This window comes from Panthera onca, chromosome D2, assembly GCF_046562875.1.
Source record: "Panthera onca isolate mPanOnc1 chromosome D2, mPanOnc1 haplotype 2, whole genome shotgun sequence".
NCBI classification, from domain to species: Eukaryota; Metazoa; Chordata; class Mammalia; order Carnivora; family Felidae; genus Panthera; species Panthera onca.
In genome coordinates, this window is record NC_138349.1 from 9,757,682 (window position 1) to 9,780,397 (window position 22,716).

The window sequence follows — 22,716 nt, forward strand, 5'->3', positions numbered from 1 at the left end:
CACACCGACGGACCTCCTCCGAGGAAGTAGTCCGTCCTGAAGGATGGTCCCAACGGCAGCCCAGATAACCCAGCGACCCACCTGTGGGGCACTTCTCAGAAACGCAGTTCCCCCACAGGGCATTCCCGGCCATGGGCCTTCGATCTCCCTACCTGTCTGGGTTCTTCAGAGCCTCATCAAGGTCCACGCTCAAAGCCTTGCACCTCTGCGAAAGCCCCAGCAGGTCTCCGGAGAAGGGCTTTGAGGGAAAACGCCACCGGTTTGTTGAGCCAACCATCCGGCGTTCCAGCCGAGCTCTGCGCTGCTGTCGGAAGCAAAGGAAGGGAGAAAATCTTTTTTTAACCTCACCCACGCGCCAGGTTTTCCAAATCGTGCAGCGGAAGGGAAATCGAGACACGTGAAGACACTGGTCAACTTTCAAACGTGGCCAGGAGCCATCCTCTCCAGGGAGACAGAGGATTTCCAGGTACCAAGTAATTTGGAATTTTAGAATCCAGGCCAGAAGGTGCCAGAGGCAACAGGGAGAGAGATGCTTTCTTTGCAGGTAGCTCTGAAGAACCCGCAAGCAAGGACAGGATGATGTGTCCAGAAAACTCCTTAAATGCTCATCCTCACGCGGGATGCTGAGAGGTTAACAAACTGAGGGGGTCCTAGGTAGGGACTGCTTTTTATTGTGGCAAAATACACAAAACAGAACATTCACCATTTTACGGCCTACACCTCGGTAGCAGTTGGTCCGTTTACGAGGCCACGCGGCTCCCCCCCCCCCCCCGCCCGCCCCGCTATCCAGTTCAGAACATGTGCATTCCCCCAAAAGGAAATCTAGAACCCATTAAGCCGTCACTCCAACTTCCCCTCCCCCAGCTGCTGGCAACTGTTCATCTGCTTTCTGCTTCTGTGGATCCGCTCTTCTGAATATTTACATAAGTGGAATCATACACTATGTGGGGAGACACAGAATCCGAAGCAGGCTCCAGGCTCTGAGCTGCCAGCACAGAGCCCGATGTGGGGCTTGAACTCACGAACCGTGAGATCGTGACCTGAACCGAAGTTGGTCGCTTAACTGACTGAGCGACCCTTTCAGCAGTTTCCTTAGGGGAGCAGTAGAATATTTGGAATATAACCTTAGACATGGTGGCTCAAAGAAACCTCGCCAGGAAAAGTGGACCACGAGGGACCCCCCCAGGAATGGATACGGTTGTTCCTAAGCCACGCCAGTCACCAGCAGGGTGGGGGGTGGGGAGACCAGGGGCCATGGGATGGAGAATTTAAGGTCAAATCTTGTTATCGCCACTAGCGGGTTGTATGGCCTTGAGGCAAGTCATTTAACCTTTGAGTCTCTTGGTTTTCATATGATGACGGTGACGGTGATGAAGTTAACACGGTCAGATGAAGTTTGGGAAGTATGCTCTAGTGCCTGGAAATGGTGGGCGATGGGACAGGGTGGAGTGGGGATCTAGAGGCAGTCCCGTGCAGCGTCAGACGGGAACAGTGGCCGGCTCCTGCAGCGGGACTGCTCTGACCGCGGGGTCAGCCGGTAAAGCTGGGGGTCCTCGGTGGCGCGACCCATCCCCTTGTGGCAACGTTGGCGGCACAGCCGTGAGCAGATGCCTCCGCTGCTCCCCACCGCCTGCCCCCTTGGGAAATTCGTCTACTCACCGGATTCAGCATTTTCATGAGCGGTAGTGGCAATGACCCTCGGGGGTGCGGGGGGTGGGGGGGAAGAAACACCTGGGAGACAAAAGAGGTGAGGTTTCCATTTTCAAGAACTTTCCCAAGGGTCTCTTCTAAACAGGAGATTAGCCCGGAGATTCTGTATTCTGCCACAAGAGTAATCACGGGGAAACTTGGAGGGTGGGTTATTCGGCAAATCAAGAGAAGAATCTCGGACTTTTTAAAGGCCGCCAGGAGACTGACAAAGTTCTGCTGCTGTGCTGGCAACGTGGCTCCAATAAGGCCAAACGGGAGAGAACCCACAGTTCTTCGCCCTTAACTAAGGGATAGGAACCGAAGGAGGTCTGTTAAGTAGGCTGGTCACAGAATTTGCTATTTGTGCTGGTCCCTCGGCTTCCAGGCCTTCCTGCCTCCCAGCCTGGAGCCCCCCAAGCCCCTCCCTACCAAGCCCGGGCAGTGCCGGTCACTAGGGACCCCTTCTTTCTCTAACGGGGATGGAAAAGCACCAGCCATACTTTACTGCTCTCAAGCCCCCTCGCCGCCACGGGTGTGTTTACCGGAGAAACTTGTGGAACAGAGACACTCTCGTTGCACCGGTCTCTGAACTACAGGCTTGCTGCGGGCCGTTCACCTTCCGACTCTGAATCCCGAGAGCGCTCATGACATCTGGGGCTCACCCTTCTCTTCTTAGGGGCCAAGGTGCTTTGGCGGGGAGAGCTTGCCCTTGGTTTCCGGGTCGTGGGCGCCATGGTAACGTCAGGGAAGGTTCCGAGCACTTCCTGTTCCAGGCCTGGTTGAGCACAGCTGGGGGCTGTGGGGGTGGTGCTCACCGAGGGGCTCTGGGAAGGGTGGCAGGTCCCAGGCCATGCTCCTCAGGGGAGCGGAGCTGTCCCTGTTTCCACGTCTCTTTACAGCAGCCGGGGGAAGATCCGCTAAGAGGGCCTCCGTGAAGAGTCCACCCCCAAGTCCTCAGGCCTCGTCTGTCAGAGGAGATTGCACTGGAAGCTTCTCAGATCCCTCCCAGATTTGGCATTCTGGGGTGCTCTGTTTTCTAGCTCGAGTGTCCAGGAGTGTTTCGACAAAAATATTTAAATAGCAAGTGGAGAGTCTGGGGGTGCCTGGAGGGCTCAGTCAGTTGAGCGTCTGACTCCTGGTCTCGGCTCAGGTCATGAGCTCGCGGTTCGTGGGTTCGAGCCCCAAGTCGGGCTCCACGCTGACAGTATGGAGCCTGCTTGGGATTCTCTCTCTCCCTCTCTCTCTCCGCCCCTCCTGCCCTCGCATGCACACACACTCTCTCTCTCCAAATAAATTTTAAAAATTGGAGAGTTTTACATTACTAAAACCATGCCTGATGATTTGTTTTGTTGATACATGATTTTTTTAATGTTATATTTATTTATTTATTTAATTTTTTTTTTTTTAATTTTTTAACGTTTATTTATTTTTGAGACAGAGAGAGACAGAGCATGAACGGGGGAGGGTCAGAGAGAGGGAGACACAGAATCTGAAACAGGCTCCAGGCTCTGAGCTGTCAGCCCAGAGCCCGACGCGGGGCTCGAACTCACGGACTGCGAGATCCTGACCTGAGCTGAAGTCGGCCGCTCAACCGACTGAGCCACCCAGGCGCCCCACGTTATATTTATTTTTGAGAGAGGGAGAAGGAGGGGCAAAGAGAGAGGGGGACAGAGGATCTGAAGTGGGTTCCACACGGACACTAGGGAGCCCAATGCAGGGCTTGAACTCCTCCTCATGAATCATGAGATCATGACCTGAGCTGAAGTTGGATGCTCAACCGACTGAGCCACCCAGGCGACCCTTTTGATAGATGATTTTTTTTTAATTTTATTTTTCAGTATATGAAGTTTATTGTCAAATTGGTTTCCATACAACACCCAGTGCTCATCCCAAAAGGTGCCTCCTCAATACCCATCACCCACCCTCCCCTCCCTCCCACCCCCCATCAACCCTCAGTTTGTTCTCAGTTTTTAAGAGTCTCTTATGCTTTGGCGCTCTCCCACTCTAACCTCTTTTTTTTTTTTTTCCTTCCCCTCCCCCATGGGTTTCTGTTAAGTTTCTCAGGATCCACATAAGAGTGAAACCATATGGTATCTGTCTTTCTCTGTATGGCTTATTTCACTTAGCATCACACTCTCCAGTTCCATCCATGTTGCTACAAACGGCCATATTTCATTCTTTCTCATTGCCACGTAGTACTCCATTGTGTATATAAACCACAATTTCTTTATCCATTCGTCAGTTGATGGACATTTAGGCTCTTTCCATAATTTGGGTATTGTTGAAAGTGCTGCTATAAACATTGGGGTACAAGTGCCCCTATGCATCAGCACTCCTGTATCGCTTGGGTAAATTCCTAGCAGTGCTATTGCTGGGTCATAGGGTAGGTCTATTTTTAATTTTTTGAGGAACCTCCACACTGTTTTCCAGAGTGGCTGCACCAATTTGCATTCCCACCAACAGTGCGAGAGGGTTCCTGTTTCTCCACATCTTCGCCAGCATCTTGATAGATGATTTTTAATCAGCTCTCTCCAGCTACTAAGAACTGCCTAAAAGTCAGGGACAAAGTCAAGAGCTTTCGTTCCGGGGGCCGTGGCAGAATCTTGCAGTGCACTCCGTGACCTCGTCTGCAAAGCCCAGGCCGGAAGCCAGGAGGTGGGGTGGCGGGGCCACATCCGTCATGCCTGGGAGTCTCGGTCCATCAAAGTCCTGGACCTCCACCCCAGGGCTCACAGAAGACCCAGCTACAGTAAGAGCAGCCTGGAGGCAGTGCAGCTCGTAAGACCCGAGACCTGTTTCCTCCAGGGTCTTCATGTGCGGCCTTTCCTGAGTCATGCAAACTATAAAGTGAAACAGGAAAGTAACTGACCTGCCTACTTGTAACGGAGTTCTAGAACTATATAAAACTCTCCACAAATAGGAGGCACCTCTAAATGTCCCTCCCTCCTCACCCTCAGATCTGTGATTCTACCTCCCCTGACACCCACATTCTGCTCGGGAGAGTAGCTGGTTTCTGTGGGGTGTTTTCCGGTGCCTTATCCACTCCTGTATCCCCACAGGACCCAGCAACCAAACTCAGCCCTTAGGAAGTGCTCAAAAGACATCTCTTGACTCGGTAAATGGATGTACCAGTCCCTACCCACTGCTCTGCCTATGCACATGGGTGAGCACTGTGTGTGTGTGTGTGTGTGTGTGTATACACACGTGTTCACGTATGCATGTATCTGTTTCTGTGTGGGTCACCATCTCATGTCAGCAGATATCTGTGCACAAGTGGATAGATTTCTGCTTTGCCGCTTCTCTCCCTTCACCCCAAACTTTTCTCAGCTACCTGTCCCTGGAATGTAGGTCCCACGTAAGGTTTCAGTGAAAGAGTTTGAAATACCTTGTCCTGGACCATCTTGTCCATCATGGGCAAGCCTAGAAACACCCTCCAGGCACCCCTTCTGGGGCACAGCTGGGAGCTGGCCCTTAGGCGCTCTCTAGTGGCCACTCTAGGGAAGTGTCCCAGAGTGCCATACTCCCCAGCGCCCCTAAGCAGGACCCTGGCTTTGGTTGTGTCTGTCACCCCCGACAGGCCTTCAGCTCATCTCCAAAGCCCTCTGCACATACAACCCCATAGAGCTCTGTCAAGCTGAGCTATTAGCCAAAGGCAAAGACAACTAATACAAAGAAATGGAAACAGCTCCCAGCAAGTTTCTCTGAAGGCCTCTTCCCGGTGGTGCCCTGTGTGCTGGGATATATGCCCCATGGGCCCAGCCAAGCCAGACACCCCAAGAGCAAAGGCCTTTGGGGGCTCAGACATCGAACCCCAAAGAGCACAGCTTTCAGCTAGAACCACCTCGTACCAAAATCTCCCATGCCCGGTACAGGGGGATTCTGGTGGCTTAGCCATTTTCTCAAACACCCCAGGGACAAGTTTCTCCCTAGCTTCCCAGGGAGCCCATTTCAGCCCCCTCCATCCAGTCACCCATGGTGGGGGGAAGTGGGGTACCCAGGAAAGAACATCCAATTCCGACTCTGGCTCTGGGACTAGTTGTGTGTGACCCCTGGACATGACCTTAACCTCCCTAAGTGGAAAGTACACCCAGAGGCCTGGAGTCCTGGCAGTTTGGAGTGTCTTGACCTCAGAGCCTGAATGCTGGCTCTAAGGAACCTCATTCTAGAAGATTCAGGACCCAGTGGGTCTGTGTGTGCACAGTGGGAGGCTGTGAGTGCCCAAATCAGGACTGCCTGGCTCCCCGGGGTGGGGGGCTCTCTGTGCACCAGGGTCCAGGTTGCTGCAGGTGGGGTGCAGCCTGTAGACCAGACCTCCGGCTGAGGTAGTGTATGAGCCAGAAGACAGGCAGGGGTTTCCACCAAGAAGCAGAGGGTGGGTCCTGCCCTTGAACGGAGTCCTGTATGGCCGGGGTGGGGTGGTCTCAGTGCTAAGTGAGGAGCCCTAGACTGGGTCAGACCCTGGCCACTGACTTGCTGTGGGGCCTCGGCGAAGCCTTCTTCTCTCTGGCTCATCTGCTCAACAAAGCTCAGACAAAACAACCGCTCAGCTCTATCCCGGCCCATCCTAGTATTCCCAGACTTCCGGGAGGGTGGGGGTGATGACAAACTGGGTGGCCTAGGGCTTGCCCCATTCACACATTTAAACAAAGTTTGAGCATCAGGTTTGTGCTGGGGGTTGGGGCTAAAAGGGGAGCAAAGTAGAGGATGAGAACCAACTGTGCACTTTCAAATCCTCCCCCAACCTGGAATGTTCTTTATTTAGCCATCTTCTCTAAATTTATTTTATCGATGAAATAACACATTGGTATGCCGGTTTATTTCTAATGCACATGAGCACATGAGATTAACTCTATAACTATTTCAAAATGTTGTCTGTGAGCTGCCCCCCCCCCCCCATCATCTTTTGTGCGCAGACGCTTTGCTTTGGGGGGTTTACCTCTGCCCTTACGACAGTACAGCATGATGGACAAGTCAAGGGTCAAGCTCGGTGAGCTGCAGGAGTTCATGGCAGGGGCAGCCGACTACAGAAACATGTCTTTTTATCCTGATGCTCTGGCATCTTGACGTCTTGCTGACTGACCCAGGAGGGACCGTCCCTCTCAGGGTTAGTCAGTTCCTGGGAATGGTAAAACACGTGTCTATGAGTGAGACTTTTCACTTGCAAACCAACCAACCCAGAGCCCATATCCCATCACTCCCTTTATTGGACTTTCACAGTTAGGACCACTGTCCCCCTATGCGAATCACCCCAGGGCCAGACATTAAACAACTACAGAGAGCCCCAGTGGCCCAGAGCCTATGGAAATGATCCAAACTAGCCGATCCTAAGCCTAGTTACCCCCCTCACCCGTTCCTTCCCTCGGAACCACAGTAAAGGCTCTTGTCCACATCTTACCCTTCCCTTGCTCCCCTGCCTCCTGACCAACTGGGATGCCTCACTCTGTGGTCTTACACGGCATGGCGTGCCCTCTCGGGAACTGTGGGTAAGGAACGATGTCTTCAATGGGCACTTGTCTCCCGATCTGACGGCCTCATTATGCCTGAATAATTATAAAACTTACATTTGAAAACACTGACCCAGGCCTGAGGGTTCAGAGAGGGTTTCTTGGAGGATGTGACATCAATAATGAGCCTTAAAGGGGCCCCTAGGTGGCTCAGTTGGTTAAGCGTCCAACTTCGGCTCAGGTCATGATCTTATGGTTTGTGAGTTCAAGCCCCGCATCAGGCTCTGTGCTGACAGCTTGGAGCCTGGAGCCTGCTTCAGATTCTGTCTCTCTCTCTCTCTCTCTCTGCCCCTCCCCTGCTCATGCTCTGTCTCTCTCTCTTTCTCAAAACTAAACATTAAAAATAATCATAATAATGAACCTTAATGGGGCAGGGGTGGGTGTCCCCGGTAGAGGGGTCAGGAGCTACGGAAGGAATGACCACGTGCTCTGATTGCACTGTAGGGTGGGAATGGGGGAAGGGGCTTTGTTTAGTCCTACCCCTTTGATCTCCAGGTTGTGTTTCCCAGTTCTTGAAAAACCCAAAAGGCAGATACATGAATTCTCTGTATTCTGCCATTGCCGTTCTGGCCTCGGGGAACTCAGAAGCCCAGCCAGGTGCCACCAGCCTGGGGAGATGTCACGGGTCCACCCACTGCAGAGGGAAATGTGAAGGCGAGGCGGAGCAGAGCCACTCACGCCAGCCTCACAGGGCACACGGGGGGAGCCCCGCAGCCATTCCCATCTACTGAACGGCAGGGCTTTCATGGTCCATAGAAATAGCAGCAGAGCCAGCCCAGACTCAAGGCAGGGCCACCAATCGGTCTAATTACAGGATGGATGTGAGCACCCCTACCGGCCCGAGGGCACATCCCCTTTCCGGTACCTTCTCTCCACTCCTTTTTTTTTTTTTTAATATATTTTTTTTAACGTTTATTCACTTTTGAGGGAGACACAGAGAGAAACAGCATGAGTGGGGGAGGGACAGACAGAGAGGGAGACAGAATCCGAAGCAGGCTCCAGGCTCCGAGCTGTCAGCACAGAGCCTGATGTGGGGCTTGAACTCATGTACCGCGCGAGATCATGCCTCGAGCCGAAGTTGGACACGTAACCAACTGAGCCACCCAGGCGCCCCTCTCCACACTACTTTCGACGGACGTCTTACAAAGGATGCTGTCAGCCTGAGGAACTTGCAGTCTTTGGAGAGCTGAGATCCAATCCTGGCTGGCCCTTCTCCTGCCTGAGATAGTCAAATCCCCAGGTTTCTAACCCCTCTGAGCCTCTGTTTCCTTCCTGTAAAATGGAAATAAAAATAGTTCCCATTCACCAGATTGTTTCAGGGCTAGAGAGCGCAAACCCCGAGGGAGCCCTGTGGGCCTCAGATGTACACAGCTTTCCTCCTGCCAGCCCTTCCCTGCCTGGGCACACACCTCCACCCTGCCTTTGTCGGAACACCCGCCCCCGCCTAGTTCAATTTTTCAAGTGGAATGTCCTGGAAAGCAGACAGGTTGGCTAAAAAACCTGAGCATCCTCCCAACGCCGACAATTAAGTGAAAGAAGCAGCTAGAGAGCCTGAGCCCCCACTCGGGCCCATTACCTCTTCCACCTGTGTCATGCTCCTGGCGTGGCCTTGGGCCCCTCAGATCTCACACCTAAGGGGCTGAGCGCCAAACCTGAGAGAAAAAGAACCTTCTCCCCCTCTGATGGCAGCCCCCATCCCAGTCATCAGTGACCACCTGCCTCGTTTCTATACGCCCCCCCACTCTGTCTTCATGGGTGATCTTAGTATCCCCGTCGCACCGCCTTCAACTTGAGAGCCCTAAGGAAATGCTGACCCAGAAACAAAACAAAAAGGATGTTCAGAGCTCGAGATTTCAACGGACTTGGCAAGCCGAAATTCTGAAGAGGTGCTGAGCATCTCCAAGGTTGTAATGCTGGCTGCCGGGGAGCTCTGGACGGCAGGTCAGGTGCTGGCTTCTCGTGGTCGTCCCACTCACTTAGCACAGCAAAATAATTGAAGTCCCTAGCAGCCATCACGTGGGTGAACATGTGCAAGCACGTGTGCATTGCATCAAGTGAGCAAAGGACGCAAAGCAGCTGATCTCAACCCATAGGGGTTCCCATGGCCAGGCCCTCTGGGGAAGCAGCCTAGCATGCAGGTGCCTGAGGCCAAGGTAGGGCCAGGCCTTTCCAAGCTAGACCAGGCTGACAGGCGGACAGAGTAGCCTAGCGGTAGATGTATGCCTCAAAAGGTATATACTGAATATGTGTGTGTGTTGGGTGTGTGTGTCGTGGGGAGGAATAGTAAAAAAAATTTTTCCTTGTTTATTTTTAAGAGAGAGAGACAGAGCGCGAGTGGGGTAAGGTCAGAGACATGGAGACACAGAATCTGAAGCAAGCTCCAGGCTCTGAGCTATTAGCACAGAGCCAGATGTGAGGCTCGAACTCACGAACCGTGAGATCATGACCTGAGCTGAAGTCGGACGCTCAACTGAGCCACCCAGGCGCCTCCCGAGGGGTAAATTTTACTACAACCTCAGTGGAAGCCTATTTGGCAATGGGTTTCCCAAACTTTAAAAATGTGTATAACGTCCAAGAGGGAGAAAAACAGCTTGTGGTATCTGGGAGCCGGCCTGGCCCTCTTGCCGACGCCTTGCTGTTCTCCTGTCGAACGCAAACAATTTTGCCGAAAATCAGGGTCAGACTAGCCGCGCTGTGCTGGGTCAAGAGAAAACAAGCCCCACCCAGAATCAGTCTGAACAGACAGAACCTGAACATTATTCAAACCCCAAAAAGGACCAAATATCCTTCCATCCTGGCTAATGCATTTGAGCAACTATTGCTTCTTTACCAACTACAGCTTTGCCTTAGTCTAGCGAAGATACGAGATACCCAACCTGAGAACTGTCTCTGCCCCGAGAGCATCCAATACGCAGCAAAGCCCTGCTTCCTGCCGTCTTCCCCAGAAGCAGCTGGACCAAGTCCGAATCCTGTCCCACCTGCCTCCCAAGACGCCCTTACGGTGGTGCCCTACAGCTCCCCCTGGTGGCTGTCCTCCCTCACTGCAACGAGCCGTAAAGCCAACTTGGACTTGGGCGGGAGTAGTGACGATGTTCACCCAGGTTATTCACTTTAAAAATTCAGCCTAAGGAAAACTCCTGTCCACAAACATGTATGCATAAGGCAACTCAATGCAATGTGCGTGCATAATGACAGCAAAACAATGGACACAATATGAATGTCCAGTAGTGGGCGGCTGGTTAGACACATTTTGGGTACCACAGAATACATGCAGTCATTCGAAATGATGAGAAAGAGCTGTATTTATTGATATAAAAGTTTGCATAACACGATGGTTACATTATAGTATTACATGAAAAAAAAAGGTTTACAAAACGGCACGCAGGCGGCTGCAGAACTCCAAATAATCCCGCCTTTAAAAAGATAAGTTAATAAATATTTCATACACTGAGGAAACAAGGCATAGAAAAATAAATACAAAAACATCAACAGTGATCATTTCTTGGTTTAGGGATCATGGTGCTTGCTTGTTTGTTTGTTTCATTTTCTTACCTGCATTTCTGGACTTTTTAGCAATGGAAATGTTTTGCTTAGGTAATAAGAAAAATAGAAACTTTCCAGAGCAAGAGGCTGGGCTGTTTTGAGAACACAGCTGAGATCAGAATCTGGGGTGAGGGTGGGGGAGGGGTTGGGCCTGGACAGGTGAGACTGGGGGGGACCGGGGGAGGCCCGGTTGAGCCGTGAGGAGGGGAGACTGGGAGACGGGACCGGGCAGAGGTGGCTGGGCGGTGGGAGGAGGCAGACCCCTGCCCTGTTAGGGGGGTTGACGGTGGGGCCAGAGGCTGGGACTCACTTCCGGAGAGGCGGGCTGTCTTTCTTTCCTTGTGCTGCCTGGGATGCCTGTCCTGTGAGGCGTCGGGTGGTCCCGTGTGAGGGGAACAGCCCGTGGTCGCTGCGCCTGGGCAGGACGAGGGGCGCTTGAGCTGAGGGCCACCGGGGGCTCGCGGCTGCTTTCCAAGCTCACACAGCACGCCACACGTCCCACGGGCACACTCGGACCCCACACAAATGCCCACCACAGCTGGGAGTGTGCCCTTATTTGGACACAGGGTCTTCGTAGATGTAATCGGGAATCCTGAGAGATCATCCTGGGTTTGGGGTGGGCCCGAAATCCAATGAGCGGTGCCCTTACCAGAGAGAGGAGAGGGAGTTGAGACACAGAAAAGAAAGGCTCATGAAGACAGACGCTGAGACTAGAGTGACACAGCCACCACCCAAGGGACACCAGGGACTGCTTCGAGAGGCAAGGAACAGACTCCACCTCATAGCCCCGGAGGGAAAAAAACCCCACTGATGCTCAGATTTGGGACTTCTGGCCTCCAGAACGGCGAGAGAATACATTTCTACTGTTTTAAGCTGCTAAATATGTGACGTGGTGGCAATTTTAGGAAACTAAGATGCCTTCCCACCCTCTCACTGCCCAACCTATAAGCTGGGGTTCCCGAGAAAGTCAGGAGCCGTTAAAGAATCTACGGCCGGTGCATCCCGCCGTCATCTCCCAACTGGCCTCACTACCTGTCTCCTGTGGGTAACCGCTCGCCTGGGGCTGGTCCTTTAGAGGGAACTGGGCCATGTTTCAGGGTTGATGGTCACACACTAAAAGAATGCATAGGAAGAGGGACAGCCTGCAACTTCCTCGAGCCAGTAAAGGAAAACAGACTTTCCCGCCAAAACTCAGAAAGCATTTGTAAAAACCAAATCTAAGCTAATTCAATATAATCACATAAGCATTTAAAAAATAGCAAGTCAATACTTCTCCTTAGCTTCCAACGTACAAACAGCCACGATAATGAAGGAAATGTTATTTAAATCTATGGACGAAGAAGTGAGCCAGACAGAGAGGGGGAAAGGGCCAGATCTGATAGGATTTTAACAAAGGCGAGAAAAGACCCAACCCTTCCCAGAAAAGAAATCATAGCCACGCTTACTGCCAAGATCCAAAGAAAAAAATTTATTTACAATAGAGAATTTTATTTGAAACATGCATTTTTTTTAACACAAATCAGCAAACGCAGATCAAGTTTACACTCCTTAAGGCAAGAGTCCCTGTGCAAGCTGTACAAGTTCATATTAAATCCAAAAGCCGCTCACCCTGGGAACTCATGTACAGAGGGCAAGGCCAAGGTCAGCGATTTGTCTTTTATTAGAGAATCAGACAATCTCCCTGATACAGGAACTCTGAGGTCAACTTGCTATGAATTTATACTAAGAAAATGCAAACCAATAGCAAGAAATTCTGATAGTCTCCTTGGTACTGCATACAATCAAATCAATGTCGTTTAGAAAGGAAATACAGTAGTGCATACGAAAAAGTGAAAACAGAACCTGTCCGCGTCGCTGGAAGGACGGCAGTGTGCCGACGGTCATATTGCACGCAATGGTCAAGTCCAAACATTCGGTTCAAAGTTAGCTTTTCCCCATTTTGGCAATCAGTTCATCACAAATCTTGGTGAGTTCCTCTATCTCTTTATTCTGAAAGCGAAGACAAAACAGAAAAGAAAAGGCTGCTGAAATCTCCTGGCTGTCTGAAATCAAGCCCAGCAGAATGGTCTCTGGGCTTTCCAGGGGCCCGGGTGCCCCAGGCTTCTTGGTCCCCCTGAAATTCTCCAAAGCGGTACGAGGGATGAATCAAAGCACACATCCAAGCGCTAGCTGTGACCCTGAGCAACTCACACAACCTTTCTGAGCCTTGGTGTCCTTATCTCTGAAATGTGGATGGTAACATCTGTCTGAGAAAGGAATGCGGTCAGAATGCAAAGCTCCCCAGCAGTGACCGGCACGCAGCAGGGGCTGAACCAAGTATTGGTTCTCTTCCTTTCATTTGCCTCTGAGGGATGCGGACATGAAAGGACGATCCAGGCTGAGCTCTTTGGTGGCTTTTTTGAGAAATGTCACCAGGAAGCATTGAGCAATCCTACTTGAATAGGGTCTCTAGCATTTAGAGGTTGCGAAACAAGGGGGTGCTGTGGATATGGGGAGGTGGGGAGAGGGGCAGGGGCAGATGCGAGATGCCTCCAGGTTCTCTTGTGCCATGCATGCCCTGCCCGTGTGCCAAAGCCGGTGGGGAGCCGACCACATGCTCAGCCTGCACCGACCAGCAGACAACACCGTCCGGGCTCTGAGACCGGGGATCCGACAGGATGAGTCCGTTCAAAGGCAGGTGTGGCTCTGCCCTGATGCCGACCTGCTTCGGCGGCCCATCTCGAACGGCCCTCGCCAAGGGGGCTGGATCGGTATCCCAGGAACACACCACAGCCACTTTTTCGAGGTCCCTGTGGACGGGGAGCCTTAACCTCAAGCCTCTCCCCTGGGGCTAACCCAAGACCCTTCTTTGGAAACCTCAGAACCTCCTCCTGGTCCAGCTCGGAGCCGCGTGTCCCGTGCTTTCCGGGATGGGCTCCAGGTGCCATCCCTGAGTGTCACTACTTGGGAAGAGCCGGGCCTCCTTAGTGGAAGACGAATTCAGTCCTCACTGCAGTTCAGCCACCAGCCCCCGCCGGGAGACAGCCCCACCCGGAAGGTCACCGCGGCTCACCCCCTGCTCGAATCCACAGCCCTGAGAGCTCCGTTCTGAGAGGCGCGGAGATGCCTGCGGGAAGAGGGGTGCCCTGCAGGAACGCAGCACTGGCCGCTCATCCTGAAATTACTATTCTCGCCAACCTGCGGCTGCTGGGGCCGCCCAGGATAACTTTTCATCTTACCAGCACGCTTCCTGTGTGCCAGGCACCATGCCAAACACACCCCGGGCAGCGGCCCCACTCGGTTCCCACAACAGTCCCTTCGTGGGAGCCACTGTTATTTCCACGTTTCAGCGAGGAAACGGAGGCTCAGAGAGGTTACGCGTCGCGCTTAACGGAAGGTCACACAGCTGGCCAGGCGCAGCAAGCCTGGAGCACAGACTGAGGCCGGCCTGGCTCCTAGACGGCTTTGCTATCTCACTTATTTAGCATAACGTCCAGTGACTGATGGCTGAGAGGCACTGGCGGACCCGCTATGGACTCCTGGAGGTTCTCCAGCTCTGTCTTTGCAGCATCGGCCCACTGCCTAGCAAACAGCCACCACGCAGCTCAGCTCACTGGGCACCAGCCTTTCCAGCACCCTGACTGGGCAAAATGCCCAGCGCCCTCACTTCAGAACTGCCTGGTGGGGAGGTGGGGTGGGGGGAGAGGATAATGCTTCTGAATCTCTTTAAAACAGAGACCGTCCCTTCTGGATCTCAGAGTCCCATAGGGAAGAACTCAGGGGATAAATCCGTGTTTCCTCGGTTTTAGTCTCAGATGGTTACAGATCTATTTGTATCTTTTCTGTTCTCCAAAATGGTGCACCCCACCTCGCCGTCTTCTGTGTTTTCTAGTTTGCCAGAACGTTTATCATTACCTTCATTTGGCAATGAAGAGTCTCAACAGGCCAGGTTGCCTAGAAAACATCTATCCTGACTCGGGTTTTACCTCTACTGTTTTAGCTAATACCAGGATACAGTGCAAACACCATCAAATCCTGATGCAAACAGAAGGGAACAAACATATTGCTGCATTTTCCACCTAGAAACATCTGATGCCCAACTGCCCAAAATGCTGGGGGGAATGTGGTCTTTAACTTAAAGGAGTATTCCACTTTTCAGGAGTCACCCAATATGCCACACATGGATTATCAACATTCAAAGAATAAAAAATAAACACCCACTCGGGGCGCCTGGGTGGCTCAGTCGGTTAAGTGTCCCGACTTCAGCTCCGGTCACGATCTCATGGTTCGTGAGTTCGAGCCCCATATCGGGCTCTGTGCTGATGGCTCGGAGCTGGGAGCCTGTTTTGGATTGTGTGTGTGTGTGTGTGTGTCTCTCTCTCTCTCTGCCCCTCCTCTGCTCATGCTGTCTCTCACTCTCAAAAATTAATAAACATTAAAAAAATTTTTTTAAATCTTTAAAAATAAACACCCACTTAACACTAACAATGCAGTGCCGCTCAAAAAATACAGACAGAATGAGTAAATGCTGGTCCTGACTCTGTGCTTTCTGCTAGGAACGCGGAGCAGAGCCTGGAAAATTGAGGCGGTAGAACAGACTTGGGGTATTTGGCACCATCCAGACTTTTTCCTTCTTTCTTTTTTAAAAATACAATTCTGTCTGGCAGCCACTTGTCTTCATCCCAAAAAGAAAAGGCAAAGAACAAGAATGATCTGGAATGTGGGTTTTCTAGTGCTGAATTCTGGACAGCCAGGAAGACTGTGGACCCAGCACCATGCGACGGCACTGGTGCCATTGCCCCACAAAGGACACCCCCGCCCCAACTGTGACTACCCATTAAGGCCCAAATGCAGGTGAAGTGACGCTACCCCAGGCCACTGGGTTCTCGGATAACCATCCAGGGGACTCCGAAGGCTCAGTGGATCAACCATATGGGTTTGTTCTGGAAACACACTCAGGGAGGGAGACTGCCTGGCCCACACTTACCCAGATTCGGACTCTTGGGTGGAAGGGGCTTCTCATTTGGACACCCGGGGAGAGGGTGTGTGCAGTGGACTGAGTGCTAGACCGGAAATCAGGACAAGCTAAGGGACCTCAGGAGGGTCCCCCCCATCCGTGGAAGCAGGCGGACATCTGGGGGACCTTTCGACCCCAACGCGGCCCGTTTTCTGCATCTGCCCCTGGCCTCTGGTGGTTACCCGATTCCCCCACCGGTAAGCGTCTAGATGCAGGGCGAAGTACAATGCCCGGCACATTGAGATTTTTCAGTAGATGTGTGACAAATGAATGGATGCTGAAAAGGGAGCGAAAACCAGCAGCAAACACCCAAGCGGACGGCAATTCCAGGAAGAGCAGAGAGGACAGTAACAGGGCTGGCCCTACACTGGATCTTCCGGATGGAGAACAAGCGTATGCTCACGAGGCATACACCTGTCCCGGGAGCCGCGGAGGCCGCAGGAAACCCCAGCCTCTGCTGATCTGAGGGTCTGACCAGCCCCACCGGCCGTCGGCTCTTACCTTCTGCTCCAACGTCCTCTCCAGAGCGTCCACACGAAGCTGCTCCTTCCGCAGACTGGCCTGGTAGGCGGCCTGCTCCTGCTGGGCCTTGCCTCGGACCTGCGCGATCTCGGCGTTGGCCCTACGGACACAAGGTGGGGGGGGCGGCGGTGCTCAGAAAAGACCACCTTCCCCGGAGACCCCACCTTCCTCCTCTCAGCTCTGGACGGCGGGAACTGTCTGGATCCAGTTCCTACCAGCGGGGGCCTGCTTAGGAGCCCAGGAGCACCCCCACCCTGCCCCCAGCCCCCATTCCCATGAGGCCAAAATGCTTTGAGTGGGTGCCCTGGAGATTACAACATGCACGCTCCACTTATCAAGATGCCGAGGACACTGTTATCACAAGTCACACTGAAAAAACACAGAGGGATTATCTGCTTTTTCTAAGCCAGGGTCTGTGGGGTCGTTGGAGCTCCCAGCCTGCCTCGGCAGGGGGTGCCGAGAGGTCTTTGGGGGCAGACCTGAGGCCGCGTTACCTGTCCAGCTTTTCCTCTGCATGCACCTTCAGGGCCTGGTACCTCTGCTCCTCTTTCTTCACCCGGGACAGGTACTCCTGGGCACATTTCTTCAGCACTTCTTCATTCTGACACGACAGAGGACAGAGGTCGCACCCACGGAAGAGACAGCCCAGGCGCTGGGAACCCCGAGAACTCCCTGATGCGGGTAGAACGCTGGACAGCCAAGTCCAGCTCCCTGTGCACTCTCTCAACCTGCGCCTCCTCCCCCCGCCCCGCACGTCCGGCCACCTGCTCGGCCCCGACACACACACACCTTGCGGAAGCCTTCAAGGACCTCCTTCATCTTCTCGTATCTCCTGAAGAGATCGGCCAGAGATTTCTCCACGGAGTTCAGGTCGGCCAGGGCTTGCTCCTTCTCCAGGACCAGCTGCTGGACAGTCTGGTGGGAGACTGACTTCTCCCTCTGCTCATCCTCTGGCAAGAGACACAAAGAACAGACGATGGGACCGGTGCATCCCGGCCTGGTCCCAGAGGCAGCCGAGGCCTCAGATCGCAAGTCGGTCTAAGCACGGGGCATCCCAGACTTGGGACGGACCCGCTCCCCGAGCCCACCCAGACCGTCTCTGAAGGCACAAAAACCCCCACAGCTCCGGCATCGCAGACCTGGGCCTTTGCAGTGCTAGAAGGGATGGAAACCAGCCACCGTCTTCAACCCGATCAATGCGGACCCCTCAAAATCGACATTCGAGGCCCCAGGGATGCTATGTGGTTGATGGTGGCCAACAGATCCATAAGGTGGGAAAAAAATCACTACTGAATTTTGTGTTGAGCAAGATAAAAAGGTATAGGAGTCTGGGCTCCGAGGAACAGGTCTTTCTGTGTATTATCGACATAAAGACATGGTTATTGGAAAAGAAAAAGGTTTCACCCTTAAAACATCCCATGAACCAAGGCCCACATAACCACCAGCCCTGAAATTCTGCTTCGCACAGAAACGGACATTTCCTTGGACACAGCAAATGTTTTAACTCCGACAAAAATGGAGCTCTTTCCGTCAAAGTGACTTTCTCAGTTATGTACCTAACAATTCTGGCCCGGTTCAGAGTGGCTGAGCCTAGTAAAAGGAACTGCTCTGTCCTCTGACCCCCAACAACCATTCTACTGTGAACGTCCACGGCTCCCCACTCACTCGGGTTCCTGACACCAGGCCACGTCCCCAGAGGCCCCTTCCTGAGCACCTGCGGGAAGTGCCTCCTCCCTACTTTCCAGTCCATTCTCTTCCCAGCAGCGGTCAGACATGCATGCACACAGGTGTGCACCAGCTGTCTGTCTGCCTAGAGTGCATGCTGCGTGAGGGCAGGGTCTTAAGTCTTGCTTTGTCCACATCTTTAATCCCAGAGCCTAGGACAGTGCCTGACTCACAGGGTGCCTCAACACATCCGTGCTGTGAATGAACGAGCGGAACCTGGCAATCCAAACCCTAAGCCATGCTCATAACCATCTCTCTCCCTTCTCTCCCTGAGCCTGTTAGTAACAGACCTGGAAGGAGGAAGCTCCCTTCAAAGCAAGGGGTGCACTTGTGATGAGCACTGGGTATTGTATCAAAGCATTTTTACACCTGAAGCTAATATTGCACTGTATATTAACTAACTGGAATTTAAGTAAAAACTTAAAAAAAAAAAAAAAAAAGCAGAGGGACGCTGCTCTGGGTTCTTTCCCTTGCGTTCCTGGCGGATCGGCACTGTCCTGTCTCCTAAAGTCACGTGTATTCTTGTTGCGTGCTGTGGAGGGAAAGGGCTCAGGGCAGGGGAACCACATCCTGGGTTTTAGCTTCGGCTGTGATACAAACTCATTCAAAAGTCCTGGCTCTCGGGGGCTCAGGGCCTCATTCCCAAAATGAAGGGGTTGTCACACATGAACGTGCACCTGAATCAGCAGGGGCTTGTTTAAACACAGACAGCAGCGCCCCACCCAGTGAGTTCTGATCTGGCAGGCCTGCGGTGGGGCCGAGAATCGGCATCTGTGACTAGTTCCCCGATGATGCTGAAGCGGCTGGTCCAGGGGTCATGCTTGGAGAGCCACAGACCCGGAAGACGTCTGATGGACCTCCTAATAAGGACCTCGTTACTTATCTCGTGGCATCTCAGGGAAGATTAAGTGAAAATGTATATGAAGCCTGTGACATAATAAGAACCCAGGATCAGTGACCCATCATCAACAGCATCACGGGCACCCCCAAACTGGCATGATGTCACATCAATCACTCACGGAGGGGGAGCTTTTTAACACACGGCAAGAAAAGAACTGCCCGCAATCTTGCTGCGCCCAGGCTCCTAAAAGAAACGATGCTCCAGTAACCGAACGCTTGTTTTTATTACGTTTTAGCTGCTTCCTTAGTCCTCGGCACATGGTAAAATGCACATTCTGGGGCTGATCTGAGGCCACGGATACATTTCACTTGGCTTGTAAAAAGCCATTTATCAAACAGAGTCCATCTGATTTCCTGGATCTGAGACTTAGCTTGCCTCAGGTTTCCTGCCCTCCCCCCAAAAGGCTTGTAAAAATAGAAATTTCCCGGTTCCCAGGAGACGGAGGAGGTGAGAACGCGCCACAAATCTTCTTGCAAATTACACACGCAGTCAGGTTCTTCACATCAGGAAATCAGCCCCAAACTCAAAATGCTCCAGACTCAACAACAAAACAATGCCCTGGGAGATTTTTCTGTTTTGTTTTTCTTTTTGCAGGCAAAACATTATTAAACCATGTTTTTCGGGGGAGGGGGAGGGGGAATGCGGCAAATACACAATAGCAAAAGTAACAAAAACAGAAACAAACAAACAAACAGACGTGGGTTGCAATGGGCAGGTGTCACGTTAGGTGAAGAAGCGTTTACTTACCAGGCTTGCCTGTGTGTTTTGCAAGCAAAGGGCAAGAAGCAACAGAAAATGGAAGCAAAACAGATAATCAGGGCAGTTGTTAGGAAAGCAGAAAAGAAATCAATTGCAACAACCTGGAATGCAGAAAAGCACAGAGGTCTTTTTTGTTCTGAATCCTAAGTATGCAGTCTCTGAACTCAAGAGCATATTCTCTTTAGTAACATGTGACGAGAACGGACGACGATGGCAGGACACGTGTCATGCTGGCGTGGAACGTTTGTGACGGTTACACGGAAGCCAGAGAGCCGGGCTGCAGCCAGGAGGGGCTGGCGCAGGTGGGGTGAAGTTTTGACTTCAAAACGCTACCAATGTTCATTCTGCCTGAACTGCCAAGCTCCTGGAGCTTGAGTTTTTCCCTCCCACCAGGGATGCTGGGTAGGTGGGTGCAAAGGAGAAGAAGAGAGAGAGAGGAGGCTGGTATGTTTCCATGTATGGGGACCCACAGCCTGCCCAGCAAGAAGGCGGGTCCCCCCCGCAGTGACACTGAGTCCTGGCTGTGCCTCAGCCCCACGCCATTGTCTACAAGGACACAAGGACCTGGAAATCTGCGGTGGCCCTCATCAATGCCCTGCAGTAGTGACTGACAGGTGACAGCCACAGACATGCCAGCTGATGAACAAGGTCTGAAAAGTGGCTGATGAAGGTGCCCGAGGACGGGGAACCAGGACAGGACATGCGTCACCCTGGGTGACAGCGCTGCCTGCAGCTAGGGACACCGGAGGGTGCTCACAGGGCCTCTGGCAGCGCTCAAACACCCCCAAACAGGAAAATGCTCAGAGGGGTGAGATCACAGCTCTTGAAGAGAGGGACCCTTTGGCCAAACATACCAGGTCTCCCCGGGGGAGGGGGGCTGGGGGTGTGTGGCCTTAACGCCTGCGGTCTGAGCTCCACCCACTCAACCTGCCTAGAATTGAAATGTTCTCCCACCAATTGAAACTACTCCCACCGGCAAATAGGCTGCAAGGAAGTCAGAGCTGAGTCATCTTTCTCTCCAGCAGGGACGGGCCACTTGCGCCAGGGAGAGAGATTCTTACTCTGCGGTGTTTAAGAGGGAACGAATGTCTACTTCTATCAAAAACAGCCAGCCGAGTGCTAGCAGATGGTTCTGGACGGCATTCTCTCAGGGGCAGAGGCTCCTGCCCTTTTACCCCCATCTCAACCTTGGCCCAAGTGTTGTCACCAAGGGCAAAAATAACAATGTAGGGCTCTGACATGCAGAAGGGTATTTCCAGATGAGCTACGGTAGGTCTGAGTGACGTTTTCACAACCTAAGACTCCAGGAGGCCACGCTGTGCTCAGTGTGCCAAACATTGTATATTGGAAGACATAAATCCTCCTTCCTGACCACTTTTACAGACAGCTTTGGTTCCAAGAGGTTTTGTTTTTTTTTTTTTATATCTCATCCATATGTATTCATAAATTCGTATACCAATTTAATAAAGAGGTTTCATTCGATAGAAAGCATACGCCACGAGCTGATCCTTAGAAACACCCAAATGGACTTTCCCTGAGATCTGGGAGAAATGGCCTCTGTTGTAATATATCAAAATTAAAGCCCCTTTGAATAGAAAGCCCTCAGTTGTCAGCCTCTTCACCATTCCCAAGGCTGCTCTCATATTTCTCTTGGGACAAGCTAGAGGTGTGGTAGCATGACTCAGACCCAAACGTTTGAGAGAGAGAGGAATCATCTGTTAACCCAGCGTCCAGCTTCGACACAGAAACTGGCGTGCAGTGAGCTGGGGCTTTTACTCCATGTGTCCTCAGGAGTAAAAGATTTTTTTTTTTAAACTGGTATCCTGGACCTAAGCAAATAAAATAAAATAAATAAATAAAAATCTCCCCCGCCCCTGCCAAGTCATAGCATCGTTTCTGAATAGTGATCATTAGTGTGAAAACGGGCTCAGCGCTTCTGTGAGCTCTTTTCCCATTCTTCTTCTTCTTTTTTCTTTTTAAGTGCCAGGGGGTGTAGAACTTGCCACTTGAGGCCATTTTTTATTGGAGGCCAAAGCAGCGTCAGGACCGGCTGCCAGGGGTGTGAAGACAGATTCTGAGTCAATGCCCATCCCCGTGAGATCAGGTAATGCACAGGGGGGCGGGGGGGGGGGGGTGGGCAGGCAGGACTGCCACGCGTTCCACTGTCCTTGCCCTAGAACCCTGCGTGAAGGCTGAGTATTTTGTCCCTTGAGTCTAAGTTAGAGTTGAGGGATTTGATTCTTCGTCCCTCTCATGAGCCAAGAAATCCCCCAAACACCCTAGGAACCAACCCAAACCTCTTTCCCCAAGAAGCGGGCAAGTCCTGGCTCGATGGTGGCCATTGAGGTAACTGCCATGGCTTCCCACAGGCACGAATGGTGCTAAGGAACATTCTAGCAGGTGTTTCCAGGAGGCCCCCAGGGTCACATTCTGGGATGCTCTGGTCCCTCGGTGAAAAGCGGTCACTTTAGCAGCACACACACTAAAATCGGTCCCTCCCTGAAGGACTTCACGTTCTAAGAGGGGCCGAAGATGAACACACTCCGAGCGTCTAACTTCAAAGCCCTCCCCGTGGTTCAGAAGCTTCGGGGAGGCTTGAGGCCGCCAGTCAGGACACCTACCTATCATCTGAGCGATGGTCTTCTCATACTCAGCCACTATTTTCCTGTAAGGGAAGTAAAAATACGTTGGAACTGTGACAACAGAATGGTTTCTAACTGACAGTAGGGTCCCCGTGCTGGACTCAGCAGCCTGACCGAGTCTTATTTTTTTTTCTTAAAGTTTATTTATTTATTTTGAGAGCAAGGAGAGAGAGAGAGAGCGTGCAAGTGGGGGAGGGGCAGAGAGAGAGAGAGAGAGAGAGAGAGAGAGAGAGAGTCCCAAGTAGGCTCTGTACTCTTAGTGTGGAGCCCGATGGGGGGCGTGAACTCACAAACCGTGAGGCCATGACCTGAGCTGAAACTGAGAGTCGGATGCTTAGCAGATGGAGCCACCCAGCCGCCCCTAGGGGACAAGTCTTATTTGTCACAGTTGGTTCACACCTCTAGGTGCACCTGCAACCCCGCCCCTCTTCTTAC

General features: G+C 52.3%; 2 protein-coding genes across 23 annotated transcripts in view; both read right to left on the bottom strand.

Moving 5' to 3' along the window:
- The window catches only part of BTBD16 (BTB domain containing 16), a 44,809-nt gene extending 42,376 nt beyond the window's left edge, over positions 1-2,433 (bottom strand). The window contains exons 1-3 of one of the 3 annotated variants that reach the window (XM_078434910.2): positions 2,232-2,433; positions 1,660-1,731; positions 153-304 (exon numbers count right to left, since the gene is read on the bottom strand). In XM_078434910.2, coding sequence (XP_078291036.1) covers positions 153-304; positions 1,660-1,677 — 170 coding nt within the window. In that variant the 5' untranslated portion in view covers positions 1,678-1,731; positions 2,232-2,433. The remainder of the gene's footprint in view (positions 1-152; positions 305-1,659; positions 1,732-2,231) is intronic. The other 2 variants (XM_078434909.2, XM_078434908.2) reach the window with 2 other exon arrangements.
- Positions 2,434-12,184: 9,751 nt separating this feature from the next.
- The window catches only part of TACC2 (transforming acidic coiled-coil containing protein 2), a 210,936-nt gene continuing 200,404 nt past the window's right edge, over positions 12,185-22,716 (bottom strand). For all 20 annotated transcript variants that reach the window (XM_078434904.2, XM_078434899.2, XM_060641305.3 and 17 more), the window contains 5 exons: positions 22,261-22,304; positions 17,044-17,204; positions 16,749-16,855; positions 16,234-16,354; positions 12,185-12,725 (listed from right to left, as the gene is read on the bottom strand). In XM_078434904.2, the coding sequence (XP_078291030.2) occupies positions 12,660-12,725; positions 16,234-16,354; positions 16,749-16,855; positions 17,044-17,204; positions 22,261-22,304 (499 nt within the window). In that variant the 3' untranslated portion in view covers positions 12,185-12,659. The remainder of the gene's footprint in view (positions 12,726-16,233; positions 16,355-16,748; positions 16,856-17,043; positions 17,205-22,260; positions 22,305-22,716) is intronic.